We start from the raw sequence: 20,805 nt of genomic DNA, 5'->3' as shown, positions 1-20,805 counted from the left end.
GGGGCCAAGGCCCTCGCAGGCTGTCCTCAGTGACAGGAGCCTCAGGGGATGTGCACTGGGCAGACGGCCCGCTCTGAGAGCTTCTGCACAGAGCATGACCACCTCATTTTCTTTTAAAAACGAGAATGCCACTTCCAAGCCCTCTCATGGTCTCAGCCAGGGCTCTGTCCTGCTCCCCGAAACAGACAGAGCCCTCAGGAGGGCAGTTGATGCGCCCCTCCCCCACCGTCCCTCTGTCCCACCCAGGCCCCAGATTCTGGGCTGTCCTCTGGCACCCGTTCACTACAGGGCCCACTGTGTCAACAACGTGTACTTCTTACTCTCTGACATTTGGGGTCTCACACACCCAGGGAGAGAGACAGCCCAGGGCCCACCCAGCCCTTCCAGAGTCCACACCCAACCCCCTCTATCTACCCCACAGGCCAAGCCTGAATATCTCAGGGCCAGATACCAGACAACAGCGGACAGCCCTGAAGCCCCAAATCCGCAGGAACGATTGGAATGGGCAGGTCTCAAGCTGTGCGCCCCGCCCTGCCCCGGCCACAGGGACCCCCAGGTCCAGGCCTCCCCGGCCTGCCTACCAGCACTGGTGCCCCGGTGGGCGTTGAAGGGCGGTGCACTGCGGGTGCATTAACCTGCCCTCAGTCACCTTTACAAGACCAGACACCAGAGCCGCCGCCCCCAGCACCGAAGTCCTCGCTGTGCTCTCCCTGCCCCCACAGGGCCTCACCTCCGCCCACTGCTTGGCCCGGATGCGGATCTGGCTGTAGCTGCGTTCCTCCGAGTACAGGGCGCCCATGAAGGCCCCGATGGATGTCCCTCCGACCATGTCCACGGGGATGCCGCACTCCGTCAGGGCCCGGATGATGCCCACCTGTGCGCAGCCTCTACACCGACAGGAGCAGAAGTCAGCACCCGCTCTGCCCGCCAGGACCCAGGACAGTCGTCCTGTCCTGCCCACCGCTCAGCACCCACGTCCTGTTCATGTCCTGGGAAGTGGGACAATGGTGGCAGGGGCAGCGGCAGGGCAGCGATGGGGGCAGCGATGCTCCCGAGCAGCAGCCGGTGCTCAGCCTCCCTGTGGGGTGCTGAAGCTGGCTCTGGGGCAGGTGAAGGCTCGTCTGTCCACTTCTGCGGGGTGTCCACACAACCAGAAACAGCACTTGGGAGGATCAGAGACCCCAGGACTGCAGCAGGAGTAGGGATGGATGGGAGGAGCAGACAGAGTGACACCCGAGAGACAGGGAGGTCGGGAAGGTCTAGAACCAATGACCGACATCGAGCCTGGGGTTCAAGAAGCATTCTAAGCGCAGAGCATAAATGAGAAAAGCAAACCATTCCTACACTGTTGAAAACCCAAGGTGAAGGAAACTTTGGACCAGACTGAGAACAAAAAGGCACGTTACCTCCCAGGGGCAGCACCCAGAGCTACGGCCTGCCTGTGCTGGCTGGGAGGTAGAAGCCTTGCCACCCGGTCCTTCTCACACAGCGTCTGCTGGCCCATAAGTCAGGAAAGAAACAACAGTTTAAATCGAAGAGGGCAAAATTAAGGAAATAATAAAGACCAGCTCCAAAATCACTGCGGATGCTGATTGCAGCCAGGAAATTAAAAGACGCTTACTCCTTGGAAGGAAAGTTATGACCAATCTAGATAGCATATTAAAAAGCAGAGACATTCCTTTGCCAACAAAGGTCCGTCTAGTCAAGGCTATGGTTTTTCCCGTGGTCAAGTATGGATGTGAGAGTTGGACTGTGAAGAAAGCTGAGCACCAAAGAATTGATGCTTTTGAACTGTGGTGCTGGAGAAGACTCTTGAGAGTCCCTTGGACTGCAAGGAGATCCAACCAGTCCATTCTAAAGGAGATCCATCCTGGGTGTTCATTGGAAGGACTGATGCTAAAGCTGAAACTGCAATACTTTGGCCGCCTCATGCGAAGAGTTGACTCACTGGAAAAGTCTGATGCTAGGAGGGATTGGGGGCGAGAGGAGACGGGGATGACAGAGAATGAGATGGCTGGATGGCATCACCGACTCGATGGACATGAGTCTGAGTGTACTCCGGGAGTTGGTGATGGACAGGGAGGCCTGGCGTGCTGTGGTTCATGGGGTCGCGGAGAGTCGGACACGACTGAGCGACTGAACTGAACTGCACTGAGAAATTAATGAACCAGAAAACAAACATATAATAGAGAGGACCCTGAGAGCCACAAGCAGGTGCTCTGAAAAGATGAGTTCAGTTGATAGCTCCTGGTAAGACTGATTCGGAAAAGAAAAGAGAGGGGGACAGAGAGATGTGGGGGTGGGACAGAGAAAGAGACAGGAGAAGGAGGCAGACAGGCCGTTGTCACGACTAACCTCAGACTGAAAAAGGGAACATCCATACAGACACTCCAGGTAAGAAGTTAATGGTAACTTTGTGCCTTAAGTGGGAAAACTTGGGTAAAACGGACACATTCATAACACAAGTTATGAATGACACAGCTTTCCAGCCCTGACACTGAAAGTAGAAAACCTGGGCGGTCCTGTAACCACCAAAACAAGGGGAGTTTAATTCTTGAATCCTCACAAAATTTCATGTCCAGATTGTTTTACTAGTGAATTGTACTAAACATATAAAGAAAAACAGCACAAGCCACATAAGACCTTCCAGACAAAAGAAGTGGCAGCAAACAAACCTGCCTGCACTTCAGGCGAGGACAAGCAGAGCCCACCTCCGGCGGACCCGAGGGCCTGGCAGACACGGCAGGGCCACAGGCCAATGAGTCTGTCCCAAGGAGGTGACGCTAGAATCACTGTGTGATCCAGCGTATCAACAGAATATAGGAGTAAATCACAGAATATCACAGACCCAGAAAAACAAGCCCCCATGATGAAAACGTGGTCAGCTAAGAACAGAAGGCACGCCCTCAGTCTGGTACAGGACGTCTTGGGAGGCCAGCAGCTGCGCGGCACTCAGCCGCTAAAGGGAGTGCAGTCCTGATGCTGTGGGCAAGGCAAGGGCTCACTCGACACCTGCTCAGACCTGCGGGAAGCTCTAACCAGTGCAACAGACGAGGAAGAGAAGCAAAGGCATGTGTGTACTGTGGAAAGAAAGAGGAAATACTGTCTTTATTCTCAGAAGACGTAACTGTATATATAAAAAACTCGAAAGAACTACAAAGAAGGAAACAGAAGAAGTGAATTTACCAAGGTTGTAAAGACGACATGCTTACCGATATCATCTGTATCTCTACATACTGGTGACAGGCAATTTAAAATGAAATTTAAAGCAGGCCATTTGCAATAGCAAAACCCATAAAATTCTTGGATGATTCTGAAGTTTACATGGAGGCGCAGAGGAATGAGGACAATCTAAACAGTTTTGAGGGGAGGGAGGGTGAAGGGATTGCACTGCCTGGTGATCCCTACAGAGGCTCCCTGCAAAGGAAGCAAGGAGACAGCGTGCAGTGCGGCCAGGACAGCAGGCCCCAGCGCAGCCCACACCTGGGCAGGTGCTGGCATCTGAGCCCGACGCCGTAGCAGCTTAGCAGGGAGGGAGTGATGGGAGGGAGAAGACCCTCACCCACTGAGAGCTCCGCCACTCAGAGGTGGCACCTGTGGGGGGACTGCAGGCCCAGAAGCACAAGCTTCGAGAAGATGAGGCCCTGGCAAGAGCCCCCTGAGCCCCAGAGGTTCGCCAGGTTAAAGTGAGCTCATCAAAAAGAGCCACTAGGAAACAAAAGTCAAAGACTGGAGACAGTATTAGTAATAAACACATCTGGCAGACTTGTATCCGGACTACACACAACCCCTCCAACAAAACGGCAGAGGACACGCCACCGGGAAAGGAGGCCCTAGAGCCCGAGTTCAGGGATGCAGACCATGTCCCAGCGGCACCAGGAGTATGGCCATGCTTGCCCTGACAAGGCCAAGGGTGACAGAAGCGTGGGCAGGCCAGGCTCTCACAGCCTCTGGGGCGTTGGATATATTCAACTACTGCAGGCAGAGGCGGCCCGCTCCTAGGTGTTATCCCACAAGGAAGACTCGTGTACAAATGCTGACAGCCATTCTGTGCATAGTAACCAAACCTAGAGCAGAGCCCAGACATCGCGGACACGAGGACTAGCACAGCGTGGAGCCCAGAGTCCCGGCAGCGACGCCGCAGGTGCAGCCGGGGCACACAGACAGCACACCCACACAGAGCTCACGGGCCGAGCAGGCACAGGCCAGCACAGAGCGGAAAACTCAGCAGGCGAGCACCGATACTCTCAGAGAAACACAAACTGTGAGACCCAGGCCCTCATCAAGCGCTTTCAGAAACTCGAGAATGAAGAGACTTGCCTGCAAGACCCAACGGGAACAGGCCTTGGGAACAAAATGACACTGGACTTCACAGCGATCCTAGAAGCTACACGGACAATGGAAAGAATTCCCAGAGAAACTTCTTCCACCCAGAATGCCACAACCAGGCTGTCCTGCAAGGGTGCAGAGAACCAGCACACTCTGCTAGGCATGCTCCTGGCATCTGCTCTCAAAGAAATTTCTAGAGTATGAACTCTTAACAGAATCAGGAATATAGCGAGAGGGGAAGACACAGCACCCAGAAATGGAAACAGGACACATGGGGCAGCTCCCAGATCACAGGGACAGAGACTCTGTCAGCACCTCAGCAGTGTGCCTGGGAGGGGCCGCTGCCCGGCCCAGCAGAGCTCCGCGGGCGGGCGCGGCGCCAGGCGAGCTGAGCGCACACAGCAGCAGCAGCTGCCTCAGTCCAGGGCAGACAGGCTCTGCCACCGGGCAGGGGCCGCCCGGGACCCTGAGTGAGGAGGCAGACAGGACAGATGGCAGAGATGGACAGAGTCTGACTTTGTATATGTCTGGGCGGGCTTAGAACTCAGTAATTTAGAACTGAAAAAAAAGAAAAAGACAAAAACAAACAAGAAAGGCCTACTGCGCAGCACATTCACTATCCTGTAATAACCCACAATGGGAAAGAATATATGTGCGTGTGTGTGTAACTGAATCACTTCCCATATGCCTGAAACGAAGGCAATATTGTAAATCGACTATGCTGTGGTGTGGAGCAGGGAATGAGGAAACAGCTGTGGAGCAGCTGAAATGACTGTCTGCAGGATGCTGTCTTGGGACAACTCTGGATTTGCTGACAGGCAGGATGGGCAGAAGGTACTGTGTGTTACGCAAACACTACAGGGCCTTACTAAATGCCACTTTGATTAAATTTTCATTAAAAATGCTGCAGCAAACCAGGTCCAAGTCTGGACCAGCTGCTCCACGCACCTCAGTGTCCCAGCCCACAGAAAGTACCTGAGTGCCCCACTAACCTGGCAACTCTGAGCAAATTGCCTGGTTTTCCAGGCCCACTAGCTCAGCTTTCAAGTGAAAACATGGCACTAATGATGCCTCTGAATTACCCAAGATGAACAGGCACAGTGCTCACTAGCCCCCTACCCCAGGCCAGGCCGCACTCAGAGCACCAGCGTCACTATGTGGGGTCCCTCCCGGACCTCAGAGCAAGGCGGCAACAGGCGGCAACATGCACTGTGAAGGGAGATGAAACCAGGGAGGAAGCTGGGTGAGGGGCAGGGTCCACAGGGAGAACACGGACCAGCATCGCCCCCTTCCTTTCCCTAAGGGTCTCAGGCCAGAGCGTCGAGCCCCAGCATCTCCAGTCCTAGGGAAGTGAGGAGCATGAGTCCAGTCAGACAAGCCGTTCTGAGGCTCACCTGCAGTATCTCTCAGACCTCAGCCAGATATGATTAGCTGAGGAGTGGAGGAGGTGAGCAGGGTGGGCGGCCCCCGTGACTCTAAGGGGCGTCCGCCCTCTGGGCTCCTCTCTCCTCCAGCTCACTCTGGAAGGGGTGTCCTCCAGCCAACGGAGATGGTGAGCCATGCTCCTCCACCGGGCCCCAGGGACAGGCGGCCAGCCCAGGGAGTGCCCTGTTGTCCACCCTGGCCAGGGGCCTGGGACCAGCCCTTGGGGGTTCTGCCTGGCCCCTCCGCACACCGCTGCTCCACCGGGCGGCCTGGGCCTGTCGCACCCTCACCACACACCTGCCGCTCCATTTCTGCCCCGCGCGTAAATTTCTCTTTAGCACATGTCAGGAGAAGGGCAGCAAGTGTCAGGACAACCTGGGGTTCAAGTTGTTTGGGCTCAACATCTTTAAAGGAACCCACCCACCAGCCCAAGGAGCTAAAGGCTGCTTCAAAGGGTCATGAGCAGAGCAGATCCCTGTTTCATAAAGCGGAGAGAAGCTCACCTGCAGGCCAGAGGAAAGAGGAGACAACCACGAAGAGACATGCTCTCCTGAGACCTTTGTGAAGGGGCCACATCTGTGCATGGGGAGTGCACAAGGGCCCACGCCCACGCCCACACACACACTCACACCCATGCGTCCACACACACAGCCACACACACACAGCCACGCATCCACACACACAGCCACACACACACACACAGCCACACACACACACACTCACACCCAAAACCACGCACACACACCCATGCCCGTGCACCCACACACCTCACACAGCCACACCCACACACCCAGCCACACACACACACCCACGCCCACACACACAGCCACACACACACACACTCACAGCCAAAGCCACGCACACACACCCATGCCCGTGCACCCACACACATCACACAGCCACGCCCACAGCCACAGCCACACACACACACCCAGGCCCACACACACAGCCACACACACACACACACTCACAGCCAAAGCCACGCACACACACCCATGCCCGTGCACCCACACACATCACACAGCCACGCCCACACACACAGCCACACACACACACCCATGCCCGTGCACCCACACACATCACACAGCCACACACACACACACTCATACTCATGCACCCACACACCCAAAGCCACGCACACACACCCATGCCCGTGCACCTACACACATCACACAGCCACGCACACACACTCACACCCAAAGCCACGCATACATACCCATGCCCGTGCACACACACAGCCATACACTCACACCCATGCACCCACACACACACACACTCACACCCATGCACCCACACACCCAAAGCCACGCACACACACCCATGCCCGTGCACCCACACACATCACATAGCCACGCACACACACCCACGCCCATGAACACACATACACAGCCATGCACACACACCCACGCCCACACACACAGCCACGTACACACACCCATGCCCGTGCACACACACACACAGCCACACACACACACACACCCAAAGCCACGTACACACACCCATGCCCGTGCACCTACACAGATCACACAGCCATGCACCCACACACCCAAAGCCATGCACACACACCCATGCCCACACAGCCACGCACACACACCCACGCCAATGCACACACACACACAGCCACACACACACACACTCACACCCAAAGCCACGCACACACACCCACGCCCACACAGCCAAGGACACACACCCACGCCCACACACACAGCCATGCACACACCCACGCCCATACACCCATGCCTGTGCACCTACACGCACACACAGCCAGGCACACACAGCCACACACACAGCCATGCACACACACCCACGCCCACACCATGCCCATACACACACACACAGAGCCATGCACACACACCCACACCCATACACACACAGAGCCATGCACACACACCCATGCCCACACACACAGCCATGCACACACACCCACACCCATGCCCACACACAGCCATGCACATACATCCATGCCTGTGCACCTACACACGCACACACAGCCACGCACACACACCCATGCCCAGGCACCCACACACCAACAGCCACGCACACACACACACACGCCCACTCACACAGCCACGTACACACTCGTGAGCACACTCCTACACACACCCACACATCCACATGCAGAGAAGGGCATGGGAAGCAGAGGGACTCACCTTGCTCCCCCTCCCCCGAGGACCAATGCAATGGCATTGCCGGTCAGCACTCTAGCCAGGCGGGAGAAGTCTGAGTGCCGGTCTGGGGGCCTCTGGCAGACCCGCTCGTACAACTCCACCTACAAGAGAGGCCAGCAGACAGGGCCGACCTGACCCAGCTGCTCTCCCTGACTCCTGACCCAAAGTTGTCTCCAGGACACACCAGTGGTTCTGAGCTGCGCCATCAGCACCTCAGTTCCCCGGGCTCGCCTGGGAGGGCCTCATGGCCCTGGGCCCAGCCGACACATGCCACCCCACATGGAGGGTGGGTGGGGCCTGGACGTCTGAGCGTTGACACCAGTCAGTTTGTGTCTACCATGCCGCAGGGCCCCTGCTCCCACTGTGGCCCGTGCCCAGTCTCCAGGGCTGAGGACCCCGAGGAAAGGGTGCCTCAGGATTTGCAGCTTTTTCTGTCCGAAGGAGGAGGCAGGGCCAACTTGAGGCCCCGGGCTCGGCTCTGGCCCCAAGTGGGGGCTTCTCCATCAGAGGTGCCACCACACAACATTCAGGCTCAAGCAGAAGTGAGAGCCCCATCAGCACTGCAGGCTGGGGACAGAGGTGGAGGGAAGGCAGGAAGCAGGCCCTGGGGCCCCACCTCACCAGCTTGGGCAGGCTCCTCCTGGAGAAGACTCGGCGAGGGCAGCAGAGGTGCAGGTGGCCAGAGCACCATCCGCGCATGTTGAGCCACTCCACGGTGTGGGCCGGCGCAGGCCCATCCTGCCGGTGCAGCAGCACTAGCTGCTTCTGGGCGCGCACAGCCGAAGTCTCCAGCATCCGCTCCAGCTGAGGGAGAGTGGAGCCGCGAGTCAGCCAGCCCAGCAGAGCCCCGGCCTACGGTGGCCCCAGGCTGGATGCCGCCTCACCCACCAGCCCACACGGCCTGGCTGTAGTGCGCTGGGCCCTTCCTCTGTGAAGCTGGGCCCCAGGGGTTGCGGCTGCATGCCCGCTGAGCTCTGGGGGCCTGCAGGCAGGGAGGGCACCGGCCTCTGCTTCTCTAACATGGCCTTGTGAACACACGCTGCAACCTTCTTCGGCAAAGAGGCCCTGCTCCTGGCAGAGCTGGAGCCCGCAGCAGAGACGGCTAGTTTGCAGCTGACCCAGGACGGGGCAGAGCGTGAGGTGAGGACACAGGACAGACTCAAGACAAAGAGACGAAGGCTCCACTTGAGGCCCAGCTGACCCAGGACGGGGCAGCACGTGAGGTGAGGACACAGGACAGACTCAAGACAAAGAGACGAAGGCTCCACTTGAGGCCCAGCTGACCCAGGACGGGGCCGAACGTGAGGTGAGGACACAGGACAGACCCAAGACAAAGAGACGAAGGCTCCACTTGAGGCCCAGCTGACCCAGGACGGGGCAGCACGTGAGGTGAGGACACAGGACAGACTCAAGACAAAGAGACGAAGGCTCCACTTGAGGCCCAGCTGACCCAGGACGGGGCAGGACGTGAGGTGGGGACACAGGACAGACCCAAAACAAAGAGAAAAAGGCTCCACTTGAGGCCCAGCTGACCCAGGACGGGGCCGAACGTGAGGTGGGGACACAGGACAGACCCAAAACAAAGAGACGAAGGCTCCACTTGTGGCCCAGCTGACCCAGGACGGGGCAGAGCGTGAGGTGAGGACACAGGACAGACTCAAGACAAAGAGACGAAGGCTCCACTTGAGGCCCAGCTGACCCAGGACGGGGCAGCACGTGAGGTGAGGACACAGGACAGACTCAAGACAAAGAGACGAAGGCTCCACTTGAGGCCCAGCTGACCCAGGACAGGGCAGAGCGTGAGGTGAGGACACAGGACAGACCCAAGACAAAGAGACGAAGGCTCCACTTGAGGCCCAGCTGACCCAGGACGGGGCAGAGCGTGAGGTGAGGACACAGGATAGACTCAAGACAAAGAGACGAAGGCTCCACTTGAGGCCCAGCTGACCCAGGACGGGGCCGAACGTGAGGTGAGGACACAGGACAGACTCAAGACAAAGAGACGAAGGCTCCACTTGAGGCCCAGCTGACCCAGGACGGGGCCGAGCGTGAGGTGAGGACACAGGACAGACCCAAGACAAAGAGACGAAGGCTCCACTTGAGGCCCAGCTGACCCAGGACGGGGCAGAACGTGAGGTGAGGACACAGGACAGACCCAAAACAAAGAGACGAAGGCTCCACTTGAGGCCCAGCTGACCCAGGACAGGGCAGGACGTCAGGTGAGGACACAGGACAGACTCAAGACAAAGAGACGAAGGCTCCACTTGAGGCCCAGCTGACCCAGGACGGGGCAGCACGTGAGGTGAGGACACAGAACAGACCCAAAACAAAGAGACGACGGCTCCACTTGAGGCCCAGCTGACGCAGGACAGGGCAGAGCGTGAGGTGAGGACACAGGACAGACTCAAGACAAAGAGACGAAGGCTCCACTTGAGGCCCAGCTGACCCAGGACGGGGCAGCACGTGAGGTGAGGACACAGGACAGACTCAAAACAAAGAGACGAAGGCTCCACTTGAGGCCCAGCTGAACCAGGACGGGGCAGAGCGTGAGGTGAGGACACAGGACAGACCCAAAACAAAGAGACGAAGGCTCCACTTGAGGCCCAGCTGACCCAGGACGGGGCAGAGCGTGAGGTGAGGACACAGGACAGACTCAAGACAAAGAGACGAAGGCTCCACTTGAGGCCCAGCTGACCCAGGACGGGGCAGAGCCTGAGGTGAGGACACAGGACAGACTCAAGACAAAGAGACGAAGGCTCCACTTGAGGCCCACCTACCTAGGACGGGGCAGCACGTGAGGTGAGGACACAGGACAGACCCAAAACAAAGAGACGAAGGCTCCACTTGAGGCCCAGCTGACCCAGGACGGGGCAGAGCGTGAGGTGAGGACAGAGGACAGACCCAAAACAAAGAGACGAAGGCTCCACTTGAGGCCCAGCTGACCCGGGACGGGGCAGAGCGTGAGGTGAGGACACAGGACAGACTCAAGACAAAGAGACGAAGGCTCCACTTGAGGCCCAGCTGACCCAGGACGGGGCCGGACGTGAGGTGAGGACACAGGACAGACTCAAGACAAAGAGACGAAGGCTCCACTTGAGGCCCAGCTGACCCAGGACGGGACAGAGCGTGAGGTGAGGACACAGGACAGACCCAAAACAAAGAGACGAAGGCTCCACTTGAGGCCCAGCTGGCCCAGGACGGGGCAGAGCGTGAGGTGAGGACACAGGACAGACCCAAAACAAAGAGACGAAGGCTCCACTTGAGGCCCAGCTGACCCAGGACGGGGCAGCACGTGAGGTGAGGACACAGGACAGACTGAAGACAAAGAGACGAAGGCTCCACTTGAGGCCCAGCTGGCCCAGGACGGGGCAGCACGTGAGGTGAGGACACAGGACAGACTCAAGACAAAGAGACGAAGGCTCCACTTGAGGCCCAGCTGACCCAGGACGGGGCAGAGCGTGAGGTGAGGACACAGGACAGACTCAAGACAAAGAGACGAAGGCTCCACTTGAGGCCCAGCTGACCCAGGACGGGGCAGAGCGTGAGGTGAGGACACAGGACAGACCCAAAACAAAGAGACGAAGGCTCCACTTGAGGCCCAGCTGACCCAGGACGGGGCAGAGCGTGAGGTGAGGACACAGGACAGACCCAAAACAAAGAGACGAAGGCTCCACTTGAGGCCCAGCTGACCCAGGACGGGGCCGAACGTGAGGTGAGGACACAGGACAGACCCAAAACAAAGAGACCCAGGCTCCACTTGAGGCCCAGCTGACCCAGGACGGGGCCGAACGTGAGGTGGGGACACAGGACAGACCCAAAACAAAGAGACAAAGACTCCACTTGAGGCCCAGGAGGCCGGAGACACAGGACCCGGGTGCAGGGCGATGAACATGGAGCCCCCGGCCTTGCCCGGCAGCACGGCCTACTGGAGGGGGGTCTGGAAGCTCTGTGAACCTCAACACACAGCCTCTGGCTCAGCAGCTTTCCTAGGTGGTGCCCTGAAGACACCCTTGCACACGCGTGTAGTAAGGAAATTTCACAGTCCACTGACAGAACAGACAGATGGCGGGGCATTCACAAATAGAAACTAAACAGCCACAAGACGAGTAAAACAATATGGATAAAACTCAGAAGTGTAAGCACTGAGGAAAAAAGGGAATTTCAAGATGGCACAGGCTTCAGCAGTCTGTGAACTGAGAACTTCCAGATGTATAAGATGGAATTAGAAAAGGCAGAGGAACTAGAGATCAAATTGCCAACATCCGTTCACAGAAAAAGCAAGGGAATTCCAGAGAACCATCTATTTCTGCTTCATTGATGACACTAAAGCCTTTAATGGTGTGGATTACAACAAGCTGTAGAAAATTCTTAAAGATATGGGGATACCAGACCACCTTACTTGCATCCTGAGAAACCAGTATGCGGGTCAAAAAACAACAGTTAGAACCTTACATGGAACAACTGACTGGTTCCAAATTGGGCAAGGAATACAACAAGGCTGTGTAATGTCACCCTGCTTATTTAGTTTATATGCAGAAAGCATGCGTGCTCACTAAGTCCCTTTAGTTGCGTCTGATTCTTTGTGATCCCAAGGACTATAGCCCACAAGGCTCCTCTGTCCATGGGATTCTCCAGGCAGGAACAGTGGAGTGGGTTACAATGCCCTTCTCCAGAGGATCTTCCTGACCTAGGGATCAAACCCGTAGCTCCTGCATTGCAGGCAGAGAATTCTTTACCTCTGAGCCACCGGGGAAGCCCATATGCAGAGTACATCATGCAAAATGCTGGACTGGATGAATCACTAGCTGGAATCAAGATTTTTAGGAGAAATATCAACAGCCTCAGATATGCAAATGATACCACTCTAATGGCAGAAAGTGAAGAGGAACTAAATAGCCTCTTGATGAGGGTGAAAGAAGAGAGTGAAAAAGTTGGCTTGAAACTCAATATTCAAAGAAACTAAGATCATGGCATCCAGTCCCATCATTTCATGGCAAATAGAAACAGAAAAACTAGAACCAGTGACAGATTTTATTTTCTTAGGCTCCAAAATCACTGTAGACAATGACTTCAGCCATGAAATTAAAAGACACTTGCTCCTTGGAAAGAAAGCTATGACAAACCTAGGCAGCATATTAAAAAGCAGAGAGATCACTTTGCCAACAAAGGTCCATATAGTCAAAGCTGTGGTTTTTCCAGAAGTCACATACGGATGTGAGAGCTGGACCATAAAGAAGGCTGAGTGTCAAATAACTGATGCTTTCAAATTGTGGTGCTGGAGAAGACTCTTGAGAGTCCTTTGAACTGCAAGGAGATCAAACTAATCAATCATAGAGGAAATCAACCCTAAATATTCATTGGAAGGACTGTTGCTGAAGTCGAAGCTCCAATAATTTGGCCACCTAATGGGACAAGCCGACTCACTGGAAAAGACCCTGATGCTGGGAAAGACTGACGGCAAAAGGAGAAGCAGGTGGCAGATGGTTAGATAGCATCACCAACTCAATGGACATGAACTTGAGCAAACTCCGGGAGACACTGAAGGACAGGGAAGCCTGCATGCTGCAGTCCACAGGGTTACAAAGGGTCTGACTCAGTTTAGTGATCGAACAAAAAACTTAGTGACTGAACAATAATCCAACAAAGATGGTATAAAGTAGAATACGATTTACATAAAAAACAGCGCCGTACACACACATAGTAAAATGAGACTCTGGCTTTATAAGAGACCACATGGCGGGGGGGGGCTACTGGCTACGTCACGGCATCTGTCTCAGTTCAGTCGCTCAGTCGTGTCTGACTCTTTGTGACCCCACGAACTGCAGCACACCAGGCTTCCCTGTCCATCAGCAATTCCCGTAGCTCATTCAAACTCATGTTCATCGGTCCGTGATCCCATCCAGCCATCTCATCCTCTGTCCTTCTCTTCTCCTCCCACCTTCAATCTTTCCCACCATCAGGGTCTTTTTCAATGAGTCAGTTCTTCGCATCAGGTGGCCAAAGTATTGGAGTTTCAGCTTCAGCATCAGTCCTTCCAATGAATAGTCAGGACTGATTTCCTTTAGGATTGACTGGTTGCATCTCCTTGCAGTCCACTCTCAAGAGTCTTCTCCAACACCACAGTTCGAAGGCATCAATTCTTTGGCACTCAGCTTTCTTCACAGTCCAAACTCTCACATCCATACGTGATACTGGAAAAACCATAGATATCTGCCTGCTCCTGCTAAAACAACGCTAGAGGTAAACACAGCAAAATGTTTTCAAAATGTGGAGAGCAAATGTCTGGGTGTTTGCTCTTACTATTCATCCCTTCCTGAGTTCTTGAAATACTTCATTCAAAGGAAAAAAGACAAGCCGGGTCTGAGAAAAGAGCGGGCCACGCTAGCCAGGACCTGCCCAGACTGCTGCTGAGACCACGCCCACTACCCGGCCACACCCGCCGAAGCCCCGCCCACTCCCGCGCTCCCGCAGCCCTCTCACCTCGCCAACCGCGGGCTCCTGCTCGCCCAGGCCCACTACGAGGATGCAGTCCGCCTGCCGGATGCAGCGCTGGGTCCAGGGCGTGAGCGTGCTGTCCGCTTGGTAGAGCACGATACGGTGGATATCCTCCTGCTGCCCCAGCCAGCTGGACAGCCGGTACTCGTGGACACTGGAAGGCACAGACACCCTGGTGTGTTTCATGGCTGGGCAGGGGCCCCCTGAGAGCAGGAAGCCAGGGCTTGGCCAGGCTGTTCCCACGTGGAGGCTGCGTACCTGTCCAGAGCAGCAGAGCCAAGACGCTGTTTTATGCTGTCACTGGTCAGCAGGAGGGCAGGGCCTAAAAACAACCACCAGATGCAGAAAACCGCCGGCAGCCCACCTTGGAGGACAGGCAAGGCCCTTCCTTCTCCTGGAATCTGCTTCTCGGGAAAGGAGTAAACCTCTCACAGCTCTCGAGGAAGTGTCTGTGGCCCTGAAGGAGACCCTCTGGGCAGGTGAGCCTGCAGTGTGCCAAAGAAAGGGCTGCGCCAGGCACTGAGACGGGCAGCCTCTCTGAACCTTAGTCTCCTCCTCTGACACACTGGGCTTGAATTTCTGCAGCTCTGAGACTGTGTATGTGTTGGGGGCAGGGGAAGCACAAGCTTGTAAAATGCGAGATCAGACAACTTCCCCAGCCCAAGTCAGCAGCTCGCTGGATTCCAGCAGATGTGGTTTACCAGGATGGAGACGCATGCTTTCACATGCTGTGTCTCTGGGGTCAGCTCGTTCTTCCATCTACAGGGTGGCTCAGATGGTAAATAATCCACCTGCACCGTGGGAGACCTGGGTTCGATCGCTGGGGTGGGAAGATCCGCTGGAGAAGGGAAAGGCTACGCACTCCAGTATTCTGGCCTGGAGAATTCCATGGACTATATAGTTGCAAAGAGTTGGACACAACTGAGTGACTTTCACTTGGGCTTCCCTGATAGCTCAGCTGGAAAAGAATCTGCGTGCACTGGAGACCCCAGTTCGATTCCTGGGTCAGGAAGATCTGTTGGAGAAGGGAGCTGCTGTCTGCACAGACACATCTGCTCAACCAAGAGGGCTGCCAGGGGTGGGGAACAAAAGCTGAGAGACAGTGGCCATCAGGGTCAGGAAGGCTGCTGGACTGCCCCGAGGGTGAAGAAGTCCTGCTGCAGTAAGAGGAGCCCAGGCTACCCCTGCACTGGCATCTGAACTTCCCTGAGGGCTTACAATTAGAAGGGGAGAGACAGGAAATCACTGCCTGTCTTTAACTGGAAGTGTCTGCTTTCTTGACAGCATACAGAATAAGGGCATGTTCCGCATAGTGGAATACTTGCCTAGAGCCAGACATCCTGGTGCACAAATTCAAGTGGGTCTTAGGAAGCATCACTACAAACAAAGCTAGTGGAGGTGATAGAATTCCAGCTGAGCTATTTCAAGTCCTAAAAGGTGATGCTATGAAAGTGCTGCAATCAATATGCCAGTAAATTTGGAAAACTCAGTAGTGGCTGCAGGACTGGAAAGGGTCAGTTTTCATTTCAGTCCCAAAGAAAGGCAATGCCAAAGACTGCTCAAACTACTGCACAATTGCAGTCATCTCACACACTAGCAATGCAATGCTCAAAATTCTCCAAGCCAGTACATGAACTGAGAACTTCAAGATGTTCAACTTGGATTTAGAAAAGGCAGAGGAACCAGAGATCAAATTGCCATCATCCGTTGGAATGTAGAAAAAGCAAGAGAACTCCAGAGAAACATCTACTTCTGCTTTATTGACTATGCCAAAGCCTTTGACTGTGTGGATCACAACAAACTGTGGAACATTCTTAAAGAGATGGGAATACCAGACCCACCTGACCTGCCTCCTGAGAAATCTGCATGCAGTTCAAGAAGCAATAGTTAGAACCGGACATGGAACGATGGACTGGTTCCAAATTGGGGAAGGAGTACATCAAGGCTGTATATTGTCACTTTGCTTATTTAACTCACATGCAAAGTACATCATGAGAAACGCTGGGCTGGATGAAGCACAAGCTGGACTCCAGGTTGTTGGGATAAATGTCAATAACCTCAGATATGCAGATGACACCACTCTTATGGCAGAAAACAAAGAAGAACTAAAGAGCCTCTTGATGAAAGCGAAAGAGGAGAGTGAAAAAGCTGGCTTAAAAGTCAATGTTCAAAAAACTAAGATCATGGCATCCAGTCCCATCACTTCATGGCAAACAGATGGCGAAACAATGGAAATATGACAGATTTTATTTTCTTGGGCTCCAAAATCACTGGAGATGGTAACTGCTGCCATGAAATTAAAAGACACTTGCTCCTTGGAAGAAAAGTTATGACCATAAAAAGCAGAGACATCACTTTTCTGACAAAGATTTGTCTAGTCAAAGCTATGGTTTTTCCAGTAGTCATGTATGGATGTGAAAGTTGGACCATAAAGAAAGCTGAGTGCCGAAGAATTGATGCTTTTTAACGGTGGTGCTAGAAAAGACTCTTGAGAGTGACTTGGACTGCAAGGAGATCCAACCAGTCAATCCTAAAGGAAGTCAATCCTGACTATTCATCGGCGGAACTGATGCTGAAGCTGAAACTCCAGTACTTTGGCCACCTGATGCAAAGAACTGACTCACTGGAAAAGACCCTGATGCTGGGAAAGATTGAAGGCAGGAGGAGAAGGGGACGTCAGAGGATGAGATGGCTGGATGGCATCACCAACTCGATGGACATGAGTTTGAGCAAGCTCCGGGAGTTGGTAATGGACAGGGAGGCCTGGTGTGCTGCAGTCCATGGGGTCGCAAAGAGTTGGACACGACTGAGTGACTGAATTGAACCACAGGGTGGTGCCTGTGAGGTGGCCACTGGTCTGACCTGCAGAGAAGCAGCTCTGACTCAAAGGCAGAAGCATGTGGAAGTGGGGGAGCAACTCCTCTGGGGGTCGGGACACAGGGCGCTGGTCCCACTAAGGCCGCACTCCTGCCTTGAGGGTCGGGCACCCACAAGGGCCTGACAGAGAGGGAGCCCTCTCGGGGCTGGAGGGGCAGTCAGCCTGCGAGGGCGGGCACTCCTGGGCACTGCAGTGACTAGTTCTGTTCACCTCTTGGAAGTCTAGGACGAGACGGGACAGGCAGGCCGTGTCTGCTGCGGGAACACTGAGGAGCCCTGTCTGAGGCCCCAGGGACTGGGGCTGCTCTCTCTGACCCTCGGTGCACATCTGCTCTAGGCCTCTGCCTGGACTCGAGGGTTCTGAGGAGGCCCTTGGGAAATTGTGGAGCCCCTAGGAGTGCTCTGAGCTCTCAAGGCGCTGGCTACAGCCCGAGCCAGTTAGGAATGCGGTGGCCATCCTGTCCCTGGGAGGGGTCTGCCTAAGGCCCAGGCCATGGACAGGACCAGGGCAGTGCATGGACACAGGGTGACCCCCAGGGGCTCCGAGCCAGCTCTGTGGGGGCTGCTCAGGCCTGGGGCGTCTCTGTCAGCCTGGCTGTTACCCAGCCTCTCCTCCAAACTGCGGAAGCCAGAGGAAGGGGTTGGCACCCGGAAGCTGGAAGACAAGGCCATAGACCTAGATCCTCTCTCTACAAACACCCTTCACAGATGTGATCACCCTTCAGCAAAGGAACCCTCAGGGCAGGGTCCAGTGGTTCTGAGTGAGGGCTCTGGGTCAGCTGAGAAGCCTACAGAAAAATGCATCCTGACTCTATTCATTTCATAATCAAAACCAATCCCCAATGGATCGTAAACTTGACAGGTAATACCATAACGTTTTTAAAAGAATGTGTTCATGATTTGGGGATAGGATGAAATTTCTTCAATAAAATGCAAAAATCAGTAAAATATAGGAAAAAAATGATAAATAAATTAGTCCATATTAGAATTAACAACTTGCATTTGTCAAAGTCAGTGAACTAGATGCGTGCTGTCATGTCCAACTCTTTGCAACCCCATGGACTATAGCCCACCAGTCCATGGGAGTCTCCAGGCAAGAATACTGGAGCGGGTTGCCATCTCCTTCTCCAGGATCTTCCTGACCCAGGGTTGCAATCTGTGTCTCTTGTGTCTCCTGCACTGCAGGTGGATTCTTTACCACTGGTGCCACCTAGGAAGCATTTGTCAAAAGACATCACTAAAAGAATAAAAAAGCAAGCCACAGAGGGAAAGATATCTGCATTTTCATCCAAAAAAAGCAACTGTAGCCAGACTGCCCATTGACAAGGAAAAGATAACAGCCCCACAAAACAGTGGGCAACGTGACAGGGACGCAGAAGAAGGCATCCCAGTGGCCGCGATGTCTCAGACTTTTCAGCTGCTGGGAAATGCAGATTCAAGCTAGATGGGACACTGCCTCACGGTCACAAATGCCCAGCAGCACAACACACCACACACTCTCCTTTCCTCCAGGAGAGGACGCGCCGTGCACTGGGCCACAAGTCTTCTGTGCTGTTGCTCAGTCGCTGAACTGGGTGCAGGTCTTTGCAGCTCCATGGGCTGTGGCATGTCAGGCAGGCCTCCCCACCCTTCACCGTCTCCCGGAGCGCGCTCAAACTCACTCGCCTTGAGTCGGTGGTGCCATCCAGCCATCTCTTCCTGTCGCCCCTTCTCCTGCCCTCAGTCTTTCCCAGCATCAGGGTCTTTTCCAGTGAGTTGGCTCTTCCCATCAGGTGGCCAAAGTATTAGCTTCAACATCAGTCCTTCCAATGAATATTCAGGGTTCATTTCCTTTAGGTTTGACTGGTTTGATCTCCTTGCAGTCCAAGGGACTCTCAAGGGTCTTTTCCAGCATCACAAATTGGAAGCATTGATTCTTGGGCGTTCAGCCTTCTTTATGGTCCAACTCTCACATCCATACATGACTACTGTAAAAACCATAGCTCTGCCTAGACGAATCTTTGTCAGAAAAGTGATGTTTCTGCTTTTTAACATGCTGTCTATGTTTGTCATAGCTTTTCTTCTAAGGAGCAAGCGTCTTTCAATTTCATGGCTGCGGTCACCATCTATAGTGATTTTGGGGCCCAAGAAATTAAAGTCTGTCACTGTTTCCACTTTTTCCCCATTTATTTGCCATGAAGTGATGGAATCAGATGCCATGATCTTAGTTTTTTGAATACTGACTTTTAAGCCAGCTTTTTCACTCTCCTCTTTCACCCCCATCAAGAGGCTCTTTAGTTGCTCTTCCCTTTCTGCCACTGTTGATATTTCTCCTGGCAGTCTTGATTTCAGCTTGTGGCTCATCCAGCCCGGCATTTCGCATGCTGTACTCTGCGTATGAGTTAAATAAGCAGGGTGAGAGCACACAGCCTTGACTCTCTCCTTCCCAATTGTGAACCAGTCAGTTGTTCCACATCCAGGTCTTCCAGCTGTCGCTTCTTGACCTGCATACAAGTTCCTCAGGAGGCAGGCAAAGACTGGATTTACATAAAGTATCTTTTATGATCACAATGGTGTGAAAATGGAAAATTCACAAATTTATGGAAATTAAGTGCTTAAACAACCAATGAGTCAAAGAAATCACAAAGAAGTGAGGAAATATCTTGAGACAAACGAAAACAAAAGCAAAACATTCCAGGATGTACAGGACACAGCGAAAGCCCTGCTAGGAGGGAGGTTTATAGCTATAAATGCCTCCTCTGAGGGAGAAGAAAGATCTCTGATCAACAGCTGGCTTTGTACCTTAAGTAACCAGAAGAATCTCAAACTAGACACAGACCCAGAGCCGCGCTGGGGCTGTGCTCCTGGGCACAGGCTTTCTCCAGCTGCGGTGGGCAGGGGCCACTCTCTGGTGGTGGGGCACAGGTTTCCTTGTGCAGCATGGGCTCTACGGGATGCAGCCCGGGATGGCTGCAGCTCTGACGTCCGAGCTTGGGCTTGGTAGCTTGGCGCATGGACTGAGCTGCCTGGCAGCACGTGCAGTCTTCCCAGACCAGGGAGGAGCCTGTCACCCCTGCATTGGCAGGCCAATCCTTAACCACTGCACCACCAGGGAAAATCCTCTACCAAACATTTAAAGAAAAATTAATACCAGTCCTCCTCAAAGTCTTCCAAAATATTGACTGAGGGAACATTTCCTGACTCATTCCATGGGGCTAGCACCAGTACCCCCTTACCAAATTCACAGTGGGACCAAAACACTACAAGAAATTACAGACGAGCATCCCTGACAGTGCAAAACCCTCCATGAGAGAGGAGCTGACCAAACTCAGTGGGGCAGCAAAAGGGTTACACACCAGACCAAGTGGGGTTGACTCCTGGAGTGCAAGGGTGACTCAATTCATGACTGTCAATCAGGCAATAAAGCCCATTAACAGAACATAGCGGGGAAATATGATCATCGCAACCGATGCAGGAAAAGCACTGACAAAATTCAACACCTTTTTATGATGCAAACTTTCAACAAATGATG

The 20,805-nt window shown here is 54.1% G+C and overlaps 1 protein-coding gene across 3 annotated transcripts in view; it reads right to left on the bottom strand.

Annotated features, from left to right (window-relative positions):
* The window catches only part of PNPLA7 (patatin like domain 7, lysophospholipase), an 80,024-nt gene that overhangs the window by 4,970 nt on the left and 54,249 nt on the right, over window positions 1-20,805 (bottom strand). For all 3 annotated transcript variants that reach the window (XR_016038510.1, XM_055400628.2, XM_088840966.1), the window contains exons 23-27: window positions 14,676-14,739; window positions 14,403-14,571; window positions 8,544-8,726; window positions 7,905-8,023; window positions 731-887 (exon numbers count right to left, since the gene is read on the bottom strand). Coding sequence is in view for 2 of the 3 variants with exons in the window: in XM_055400628.2 (XP_055256603.2) it covers window positions 731-887; window positions 7,905-8,023; window positions 8,544-8,726; window positions 14,403-14,571; window positions 14,676-14,739 (692 nt within the window). In the remaining variant the exon portion in view is untranslated. The remainder of the gene's footprint in view (window positions 1-730; window positions 888-7,904; window positions 8,024-8,543; window positions 8,727-14,402; window positions 14,572-14,675; window positions 14,740-20,805) is intronic.

The sequence above is a fragment of the Moschus berezovskii genome, chromosome 11 (assembly GCF_049115385.1).
Source record: "Moschus berezovskii isolate FMDL1 chromosome 11, NW_MosBer_1.0, whole genome shotgun sequence".
Taxonomy (NCBI): Eukaryota; Metazoa; Chordata; class Mammalia; order Artiodactyla; family Moschidae; genus Moschus; species Moschus berezovskii.
The sequence above is the reverse complement of the archived record's forward strand: the minus strand, read 5'-3'. Positions and strand labels throughout refer to the sequence as shown.